The sequence below is a fragment of the Agelaius phoeniceus genome, chromosome 3, assembly GCF_051311805.1.
Source record: "Agelaius phoeniceus isolate bAgePho1 chromosome 3, bAgePho1.hap1, whole genome shotgun sequence".
NCBI classification, from domain to species: Eukaryota; Metazoa; Chordata; class Aves; order Passeriformes; family Icteridae; genus Agelaius; species Agelaius phoeniceus.
The window spans coordinates 16961082-16973187 of record NC_135267.1 but is presented as its reverse complement, the minus strand read 5'-3'; the positions used below and the strand labels follow the sequence as shown (position 1 = coordinate 16973187).

Genomic DNA, 12106 nt, shown 5'->3' with positions numbered 1-12106 from the left:
CCTTAGGGTCGCTGTGCTGCAGGATCTGTGATGCCACAGTGCACTCCAAGCAAGTCAACCTTTGTCCTCATATCAAAGATCACTTTCCCAAGACCAGACCTCACTTGGCTTGTCTTCCCACTCTAAATAGTATCTCAACTTCAAATTCCTCTTCCATACTTCAGAATGCCCTCAGATCCATACCTACCCAGAGGCAACATCCATAACAATGTACCCTTTCCTGACTGTTATCATAGCTGCAGTCTTCTGTTCTTTGATGTGAATGAGCACAAAGAAAGCAAGTAGCTTTAACATCCATATGCAAGAAGGTAAGCAAAGAGCTTTCAAAAAATATTTAATAAAAATTTTTGAAGGAAGAAAATCTCCATGGCAGGCAATCACTTCAAAATTATGTGAGTACGGTGGTCACTATAATATTTTTAATAATTAATTAAAATACAAAGGACCATAGGGCTTACAGACTATAATAGCATCATATGATTTATTTCAAGTTCTGGAAATTGATGGTTTCACACAATGTGTCTTCAAAGTAGCTGAATGTTTATTTGACATCCTACCATGGGTCAACAGAAGACAACACATAATCCACTTAATTCATGAATGAAATTCAAACACTAGAAAACATCAGAGATTGCATGCAGTTCTTTTTTTTTCACTTTGAAAAGCTGATGGCTATACACATTTCAAATTTAGTAAAACTCATTTACTTATTTTATGGAATTAGCAACAAAACAGAGTTTTACAAACAATATCACTATCTCCAGGAGGGATAAAGCCCAGTGTATAGAATCAATATTGCTTCAAACATATAAGTAAAATAATGTCTGTCTTAATTTAAAAGGAATTCCATGCTGTGTATCCATGATCTCTAGACTACTAAGTAGACAAAAGCCAAATTTATCTTACAAGGAGATAATGACCACCAGTGAATTATGACAGAGTCACTATTTCAAAAGGTTTTCAAATCTTAGAGAAATCTTAGAGAATTCCTTTGTTTTTTCTTGCTGATAGATTTAAAACCCTTTATTATAAAAAAATAAAACTTATTTGCTGCACTGTTCAAACTTCATATAAATAAAAGCAAAAACTTAGATAATTTAAATTTAGGGCATTTTTCAAAATGAATCAAAATTATAGATGCAGATAAAAATACCATATATGAAAATGGAAGCTTGCATAATCATTGCCCATTTTAATTTATTAGTAAGTATATGTGTGAATGAAATCCCTAAATAGATAGGAATATCTCATATTTGTATTTGCTTTTCTTACAAGATATGGGACCTTCTTCCAAACAGAAGCCAATCACTTCAAAATACATTTTACCACTTTGGCAGTAAAAGTGAGAGACTCAAGAAACCTATTTTTATCAAATAGCCTTCGGAGATTGCTAGAATGGGAATGCTTTTGAAGATGAATCTGTTGTAAAAGTCTATTATCTTATGAGCTTGAATCCATTTGTTTAGCAAACTTTGACTGACTGCATATTATGAAACATCAGATGTCTAGAGTTTAGTATCTAACCTGAAATACTCATTTAGTTTGCCATGTTTAGTTAGAAGAAAAGCAAACATCCCATGAACAATCAGTCCTAGATATGTTTTTGGATGGAATTGGATGGAATGAGGCATCTTTTAATGGTGTCCAGTTTAAACTGCGGGTTCTAACAGGGGTTAGAGTGTACCTCTAGTTTTTAAATTGCTGAGTTAGGTCATGTGAGCTTGCTTTTTTATATATTACTCAGCAGAAATCTCCAAAATGGGGAGAGAAACACAGTCTTCTGTAGAATTTTCACTTACTGCTGAAGGGGTCTTCTCATTAATCCAGCAAGTGTCTTCTACATTAATTTTTTTTTTTTTCACTTTCCGTCAGATTTGTGTTTGTTATATCGCTGCCATTATCTTGCTAGACATCATTATGTGTCATTATGTATTGACATTTAAAGGCAGGATTTTGGAGAAAATGCTATAAATATAAAGCCATACCCCACACTTTATCCATTTGACCAGCCTGCATTTTAGACATTAACCCAATGGAACTCTCTTGAGACCTTTTGACAATTGATTTGTTTAAAATTTTGTAGCTAGGATAAAAAAAGTCAGCAGTATCAAAATACTCAAGATAAAACACCAACAGTTTATTTTCCTCACCAGCAACATACAGGTTATAAACTATTTTTATTTAAACATGTACCCTCAACATTTTTTTCTCTCCCTCCTCCTAGGATACAAAAGGTATCAAAACAGGTCTATTGGTAATTACTCAGCCCATCCTACTGCTGCTGTGATGTGCTTCTCTAATCCTGAGATTCAAGCCTTTTTTTGGTCTCACTTTCTATATCACATGGTGTGTCCTGCTTCTCTTCAAAATATTCAATCCCTGTGCTGTCCCAGACTTCCCTTATTTAGCACACGTCCCTGTACTCTGCAGTTGCCCAAGGGCACACCTTCCCAGAATATGTTCCTATAATTTACCTTTCTTTTCAACCCTTACCTTGGTTATTGAATTTCAAGTGGCTATATCTCCTGAAGACCCATTTCCCAGGTCTTTAGTAGCTGCCTCAAGCCTACGGTCATGTTTCTGAATATTGTTAAGCAATTTAGTAGGAATTCATCTCAGCCAAAATCCTCTTTCACTGTAACAGAAGTATCTTGTCATTTAGACTTGTGATTTCTGAGGATAAAACAAAAGTAAATGTATATATCTTGAAGAGACTCCTTTGTCAAAGACTTGAAAAATCAATTATCTTTTGATAAGACTATTCCCTATGTCAATTTCTTGCTTCTTGAGTAATTGTATACTGCTTCCACACTACTACAGATTATAAAAAGAAGATGTATAATTTTTAACAATAATTAGCTGTGAAACTATGGAGACAAATGAATCACAGGCTTCATTTATTCACATCTATCAAGCCGATTATGAAAAGAATTTTGTTAAGGGAATAAGAATTCATACAAATTAGTGAATTCCAAAGGTTCGAGCTGTTTTGAGGAAATTAAAGGGTTTAAACAACTGTATATTCTCATCTGAAAATTTGAAAGTAGTGAAAGTTTTTCAATATTTTTAAATTCAGTATTTGCAGCTGTGTATAATATGCTATTGCTGTGAGCTGCATTTGTTCATAGCTGTATATTGTTTATTTAGAGGTGATGTATCAACATGGCTTGGCACATGTTTATACAAGCTTTTTTTGTCTTCTCACACAGTTTTGACTGCAAACAGGAGAAAAGACCAAGCCACAAATCATATAATTTGTTATGGAGGAAAGTGTTTGGGTATTCTCATGAAACTACATGATTTTTCAGCCCAAACATCTTTTGCCATCATTCAGCTGGTAACACTGAGGAGAGAAGAGAAAGTTAATCACCTGTCATCTGTTCTAAAAAGTATATTAGCAGAGGAATAAAAGAATACCAACTTTCTGGTGGCTGATTTATTTAATTCTCTTCTTCCTGGATTCACATAACTAACTGAACTGCCCACTGTCATTATGTAACTTATTGCATCTTTAATTTATCCTAGTGTCAGAGGAATTCTTGAAAATATTACTGCCAATAGGATGGATAATAGCAATTATCACCATCATTGTCAACAGCAAAAAAGCTTCCAACTAGTCTTAGAATTCTTAAAGGTTTACATTTATTATGACATAATCATGATTGCAGAATATTGATGTCTATAGTACAGACATGTTACAGCCAAATTTTAAAAGCTTTTTATGGAACTTTCAATTGCAGGTCAGCTCCTTTATTTGTCTCTCAATAGGTATTAGCCTAAAGTTATGGTGTCCAAATATCTAAATTTTACTCTTCATCTGCTGACTTCCCCTCTTAAAGAAAGAAAGGAAGGAATTTGATAAGTATGCCTAATGGATATGTTGATGTCATGTGTCTAGATCCATCCAACATGTTTTATGGGATTTTTTCTGATTTACACTAGATTATCAGAGGTTCCATTGAGATAAATCATAAATAATTACAATTATGACTGCCCAAAAATATGAGAGGCATGTAATTTTGCATAACTGAATTAAGAATAATGCAACAAATATAATCTATATCACTTTGCCAAAGAAAAGTGTGTCCAGAAGGCACTCAGAATAAATTATTATGCAAAGTAAACCTGTTAGCACAGATTTAACTATAATTTTTTAAAAAATATATGGTTGACATATGTATCCTACTTTCTAAAATTTTTATTTATTGACCTAGTTTAGTTTGGAATCACATATACTTTTCAATTTTAATGAAGAAAAAGGCTGTCCTGCTTAGCATATTTACTTGCTCTGTTTTCAGTTAGGATTTTAATCAGAAGTGTGTTTCCCATTCATAGTTTTAGAAACCATGTTGAGAAACCTCATGCACAATGCAAGTCCATGAATCCCAGGTGATCTCATCTCTAAGAGGGGTAATTTCTCAGAATTCAAACAAATTGAGCTTCTCACAGAAGTATGTGAGCCATCAGGAACAGTATAGACAAGGAGTATAGACAATATCTTATCACTTGATGAGCAGTTGAGGAATTGAATTAATACTTTCTGTAGAAAATTGCCTCAGAGAAAACACTGTTTAATCACTACATTTTTGAAACCACCTTTCTAAAAAATGTTTGGAAAGATATCATATCATTTTTACTGTAGTAAACCCCATGAAGTGAATTCATTGCTAATGGGCACACTCAGATATTCTTCTGTGTGGTGAACACCCTCAGCTAGCTGCAAAGAGAAAGACCATTTTAAATCTGGGCATTTAGTGATTGGGCTGCATTGGTGTTCTTGACAAAAGTCATAACTGTCAATCTGAACATTATAGCTCTTATCCTGATGCCTCTAGCAACATTTTGAACACCCCTTTCTGCAACAGACGGAGGCACTAGGAAGTGCTTTTAAGTGAGGAATGGTATATGATCTCTTACACCTAGGGTGATGCCCTGCTCTTGCCCAGGGAATAACAGCCCTCCAGAAGCAAGGACAGCCTATGCACACTGCCTTAGCAGCAGCCAGGATGGCATCTGCTCAGGATCAGACCAGTTTTATTAGCTCACACTATTTTTTGAACAGTGTGGTTAGCCAAGATAAGAGGTAAAACTGAAAGTTTTTAAGGACTCTTGATGAGTTTTTCCAGTAGTACTATAATTTTTTCTCTAATAGGCTTCCCTCTGATGGAAGCTAATGTTCCTCTCATTCATTTACTTCTAAAATGTCCATTTTCATATATGCTGATTGGAGCTTTTCTATAAAGAACATCAGTGAACTTTGCTGTTTCCTTTTTGGTCTAAAATTAGGATTATAGCTCTTACAATCTTTCAGAGATTTTTACTCCATGAAAGACCTACTGAAACTTCATCTACATGAAAAACAAGGTATCATTCATCAGTTTTGATTAGAAATGCATATGAACATGCAAATACTGTATTTAAAAGAATTTAAAGATTAATTATTTTAGCACAGTAATAGAAGAATTGATATATTTCAGGGTCCAGATATATAAGACAAGAACTTGTGATTCAGTGATACTTTTAAATAGAAAAAAATAGAATCGTTCTACAGAGAAAAATTTTAAAAACACTTTCCTGTGACCATATTCACAGGGGTTTTCAGGATGAGGGAAGAGACGAGAATGTTGACTCCATGATCAGAAGGCTTGATTTATTATTTTATAATATATATATAACATTATAACTATACTAAAAAGAAATAGGAAAGGAAAAGGTTTCCTCAGAAGCTAGCTAACTAAGAATAGAAAAAGAAAGAATGGTAACAAAAGCAGCTCTCTCGGACTCTGTCCAAGATAGGTCGGTCCTTGATTGGCCATTAATTATAAACATCCAAGGTGGGCCAATCACAGGTGGACCTGCTGCATTCCACAGCCAATAACCATTGTTTACATTCTGTCTCTGAGGCCTCTTAGCTTCTCAGAAGGAAAAATCCTAAAGAAAGGATTTTTAGTGAAAAGATGTCTGCGACACTTTTCAGTTTTACATTTAAAATGAAGGATATCTGACGAAGCTCATGAAGGTGAAAACAAGAAGTGGACTGGACTAAACTAATTTTAATAATTTTTTAAATGAAACTAAAAAGATAGGAATTATTTAATAGTAGAAATCTTTTCACAACTGAATAAATTGAAATCTGATGGTCATCAGATTAAAAGAGTTGTTTACAAATTAGTTGTTCATTTGCATAATACGTATCAGTGGCATGTGTAAGGACATTGTGCAGGTTTCTATAATTCTAGATAGAAGCTGAACATATAAAAATAATAATGGTAGTTTTTAAAAATTAGATTTTTATACTTGTCTTCATACTCAGCCTTTATTCAGTCTACTGCCTATTGTGTATCATTGATTGCATCAAGTGGCAGTCACTTGCTTCAATTATACTGAAAATAAATCTCTCTTCCAAATAAATCTCTCTCCTACTACATACTTAATTTTTTATCTTAACCCTGAAATAACCCTGAGACAAGTACAAATAATTGACAATAACATATGCTGTTTCCTGAACCAGTCTACTCTGCCTTTTGCATAACTGCTCTAGAAAATATTGACTTTTCATTAGAGGAACAACAAAATGAGAGTACTTATATCATAATAAAGTGTAGTATGCTACTATGATTCTTAACATATTTTGCTGCTTGGAAAGAGAAATGTTTCCATAAATGTGAAGTCCAGAAATACTGCAATTGAAATAGAAACTACTTATTTTAATCAGTAAATGTAGATATTTATGTAAGTATCACTATGTGATATCTTAACAAATTGAGTGACGTTTATCAATGACATCAGGAATGTCCTTTGTCTTTAAATGGGTTATCACTACAACATGGCAATGAAACCATAGAAAGGAAGGCTAGGTTGGATACAGTCAAATTGAACAAGGACAAGCTGGGGTTTGTGGTGGTGTTTGAAGGGGTCCCAGGACGAGGGAAGAGACCAGAATCTTGACTCCATGTTTCAGAAGGCTGATTTATTATTTTATGATATATATTATATTAAAAGAAAATGATTTATTAAAACTATACTAAAAGAATAGAAGAAAGGATTTCATCAGAAGGCTAGCAAGGAATAGAAAGGAATGATAATAAAACCTTGTGACTGACCAGAGAGTCCAATACAGCTGGACTGTGATTGGCCATTAATTAAAAACAATTGCATGAGACCAATCAAAGATGCACCTCTTGCATTCCACAGCAGCAGATAATTATTGTTTACCTTTCATTTCTGAGGCCTCTCAGTTTCTCAGGAGAAAAAATCCTAACAAAAGGATTTTTCATAAAATATGTCTGTGACAGGGGTTCTTCTGTCATTAGTTTTGTTTTGGTGGAAGATTTTATTCTTTTCATGTGTAAAAACAACCGAGGATGGGGGAAATAAGGTTCAGTTCCTTAAACTAAAATTCATTAACATTTTGGTGTATCAGATAATCTTTGCTCATTTGTTCCTGCTTTTTAATCTTTCACAATTTTTATTTTATTGAAGTAAAGCAAACAGGAATTCATTATATTTAAGACAAAGGTGAACTGATCCTACTGATGATACTTTTAATTTCTTGGAAATTCCTCTTTAATCAGGGTATTCAATCAGGCTGACAACTATTTTTTTTCCACTCTGAAGTTTCAGGAATCAACCAACTCCCATTAGAACATGGTTTCTGCATTTATCTTCCTGAGAATTTGAATAAGCTTTGAGTAGCTGATCATTCATCAGCAAATACTAATGGGACTTCAGTATTTTAAGCAAATGTCTCTTTTTGGGTCTCACTGAGGGAAAAATTACTTCTGTTGAAATTGTTGGTAACAGAAATGCACAGCATCTAGGGCACATACTATGCCTATACCATATTTTTATTGATATCAAAGTAAAATTGAAGGTTATATATCAAATCTGTGCAGTTAAGAAAATTTGCCTTGCCTTTGTTTTTTTTTAAATTTTAGTCTCAGGTCTTCAGAAGATGTACAAAAATTTCAAATATGCATACACTAGTTGGACTGATTTGTTGATCCTAGCTGCATTGTTTAAATATTGTCCTTTTTCTTGGGCTTGCATTAGACATCAGATTATAAAGATCTATTTTTGGCCTATTTCCCCTTTACCATGCTTCTAACCACAACATTCAAGAAGTCAGTAAGTGTTAACATGGATATGAATTTCAGTATTTATTTAAACATATTGCAACAAGAGCCACTGATAATGACAAAACGTGTACATTTGAGTAAAAGAATTCAGAAATAATTTCTGATTTTCACAACTTTTGAAAAGGTTTGTATACATCTTGAGTCAAAGTAGATAAACAGATTTGCAAATTTAGAGGACCAGTCATTCATCTTTTCTGACCAAAGCTTATTATATTACATATGTCTTCTTCTATGCAGTTGTCTTGTATGAAGTTAAAGAAGTATTTTTTGAAACACATTGATGTGAAGACAGCAAATCTAGAATTCAATTCTTTCATGGCAGTCAGATAAAGAGATCTCTGGTAAAAATGTGTGAGGTTTTTCTCACATCATAGCATTCTGCTTCTCTTTTCAGTCATTTGCTTTTCTTACACTCTGAATTAATGGTCCCTTTAGTGTTTAATATTTTCCCTATCCAAGAGCTGTACTCAAGTCACCTTTTAATCTTATTTAGCAAATAGATTGAGTGTGACATCAGGTTTGGGAATGATAGAATAAAAATCTCAAACCACTCATTCTTCAGAATTACATTTATTGACTTGATTTGTCAAACTCATCAGGAATGGGTGTTCAGGTGAAAGAAAGTTGCTCTTGTTTTTCACATAAGATGCTGAACACAGGAAATTATAAAGTAGAGGAATATAAAAGATATAATTACTTTCAATGAGTAAGGAAAAATTCTAGCTCAAGACTGAATTCTTTGTAAAAAACATTGGTAGATGTGACTTGTGTTTTAGACCAAGAGTTAATATCTTCATTTAAATTAATATCCCTTCATCTAGTTAGATAACTGGCTACCAATTTCCATTAAATGCACTGTTCTTTCCCAAATTAAAAAAAATAAAAATTGCTCACTTTGCAAGGAAATGCCAAGGACAAAAGTAATAAGCTAAATATCTTTTCCTTTCTTTTGCCATCCTTGAAACCTGCAGTTTTCCTTTATATAGTTCTCATGGAGTGATTGACAGTGTTTCTCTATCCACTCTCAGGCTTTTCTTTCTTCCTCTTCTAGCTACTTTAGTCTACTCTTAAAAGAATGTTACACCATCACTTTTTTTTTTTTTTTTTTTTTTTTTTTAGCAGAGCAATACTGTTTTCCTAGTTTTGCTGCAGATGACCATAACATTACCAAAGGCATCTCTTTCATCTGGTTTTCCCCACTGGTCTTCATTGTTCTGTCCTGTTTTGTTCATTTAGTCTTTCTTTGCTCTAATAATCCCATTAAGAGCCATTTTTTAACAAGAGGCTAAGAAATGCTTGGTAATAGTGGCATAAAAAACCATGGAGGAGTGAATGGATTCAGGGGTAGAAACAATGGCAGGAAAACCTCATTATTCCATTCACCTAGTGAGATTTCACTTTCTGGCTTTCCTTTGGGTAGAGCAAATGGGGTCATTGTTTTGCTCATTTTCCTTCTTCTGATTGTTACTGTGGATGGGACAGGAGCACCCATTATTGTCAAATGTGGCTCATAATGGAGAAAAAATAAGGTGAGCCTTGATATATACCCTCATCTATGAGTACTGCTGGGGTACAGTGTTGCACTGAAGTAGAACAGGACAGCTAGACAGTAAATTGAGTAATAAGAGAGAATTCACCAATCCCCCTCACGTCATGTTGCAAATATTGTCTTATATATATGCACTAATAGCAATTAATGACCTTTTCCTGAGGAATAGCCTCCTTAGCTTGCTCTATTAGCAAGCCCTAACATCTGGAATTTGCAATGTACTGTAATTTGGTTACTATGGTGATGACAGATAGCAAAAATTTTTTTGAAAGATGCTTGAGTGTCCTCTGATGCTAAAGGCAAGTGAATAATCTGTCTTAAAAGATAGATCCAATTCATTTTGCCTTATTGGAATAACTATTTCTACTGAACTGAATTAAAAAAGGAAATGTTTTGACCCTGTCATATCAGCAGTTCTGGTGTATAATGGAGACAGAGTGTGATATTTCACTCCTCTGGTAAATGTTGCTCCACATATTTTCAGTTGCTTTAGATAGCTATTCTATTCATAATTCAATTATTGGAGGTTCATATACTTATCTATTAAGTGGTTTGTAATTAATTGTTTATGTTTATCCTGTAGTTTACTATTTGAGTAAAAGTATTTTGTTTACCATTTAGAAATTATACATCTTGTTGCAAAGAATAATTTATTCTTTTATGAATATCTATTTTTAAGTCAGTGGATTCAAATTACTAACAAAATATTGAATCAATACATATTACTGCTTCACAAGGAACTTATTACAAAGCTGCATTATTACTACAGCAAATTGCTAAAAATTTCTTCTGATGTAATTTGTAAGTATGTATTAGGGAGGTGGTTTGAAACAGAGCATCAAAGTAAAATGTATTCAAAAAGCACATTTGATACATAATTTTCCAGAAGTAAATGGAAATAAATTCTTAGATGCTATAATTCTGCTTTATCTTGCATGTCACAGGATTAAAAAGAGCTAATTGTCAAAAATACTTAGGCAGTTCATAAATGTTAAGATATGCAGAAAGATCAGGTAAATCCTGCCTAGGGTTACAAGAATTTAGGAGAACATGGGAAGCTACTGGACATAACATGAGAAACTGCTGAGTTCAACAAGTAACAGGATAAGTGGCTCACAAATGTTACACAGACCACCATGAGCAAGCACTGAATTTCACAGACATTTAAGGGAGAATTTTGTGAGAGACATGGAAATTTCAAACAATTAAAGAAGGTGAGTTGGGGAAATTTTACAGATTCTTTTCTTGCAAGGCCAACAGAGACTGAGTAACAATCTTTCTTTACTACTTTTGTGTTAACGCCTCTCATAGTGGGGAGTGATAGATATTTGAACTAGACTAGCCAGAAACTAGAATGGCATCTAGATCTGGAACAACTCAAGCTCCAAGCCAGCAAATCAGCAAGAGGTTCAGGATCTGGGTATGGAAATCAGACAGACTTAAAATCTATGCTGATTCTTGAGGCATCAACTAATGAGGCTTTGTCTTTATTACATTTAGAAAATGAAGGGGTGTGTATGTTCATTGTTGAACCTCAATACTAACTAGTCAGAGATAAGGAAAAAGTTTGAGCCATCATTGGTGCTTATGCTCATTTGTCTGCTGTTCATGTTTATCTAAGGAAAAAGACACTGTTGATGATGATTCACATGGCCTGCAGATTTGTACTGTGTTTATGTGTGTGATTGTGTGTTTGCTTACTCAAAGCATATTCAGGTTCAGTACTGGCTGGATCTGTAAACAAGAATGAGAAGAAACCTCCTGGTCTGGGAATCCACTGGATTCAGCTTCCATTAATAATAACTGCTGTGAGATGTTCAGTGACTATTCAGCATCTCATGGGACCATGGCTCCAGTCACATCCTTCCTTTGCTACAGATGGGATTAGTTGCTCCCAGAGATTCCTACCACGTTAATTGACAAAAACAAACAAAGAATTTGGGACTATGTTAAATTCTTTGCTTTTTAGGTGGTGGATAGCTCACAGATGTCCCCGGCAGTAACTGGAACTTCACAGTGTAAAAGAATTTAGAGAAACACAATAAAAGATTCTCAATCCCTCAACAACAACAACAACAACAACAACAACAACAACAAAGAGAAATAATATGGAAACTCGACATAGTAAAAAAGTAATGTCAAAGAGCATGCCAAGCATCACTCCAACACTCTGTATTGTTTTATGTTTATTTATTTTAGGTCCATTTTGTGAGGAATCTGGTGATCCTTGTGCCTCTCAGCCATGCCTGAATGGAGGTATATGCCATTATAATCAGTCTGGATATGTTTGCAATTGCCCTTCAGGTTTTTTTGGTCACAACTGTGAAATTGACATCAATGAATGTTCTTCAAGGCCATGTCAGAACAGAGGCACATGTATCAATTTGCCAAATGTAAGTATAAGTGTTAGAGATTCCTA

At 34.0% G+C, this 12106-nt stretch overlaps 1 protein-coding gene across 1 annotated transcript in view; it reads left to right on the top strand.

The window, feature by feature from the left end:
* The window catches only part of EYS (EGF-like photoreceptor maintenance factor), a 792123-nt gene that overhangs the window by 121528 nt on the left and 658489 nt on the right, over positions 1-12106 (top strand). Inside the window, exon 4 of the mRNA XM_054630570.2 lies at positions 11887-12080. Coding sequence (XP_054486545.2) covers positions 11887-12080 — 194 coding nt within the window. The remainder of the gene's footprint in view (positions 1-11886; positions 12081-12106) is intronic.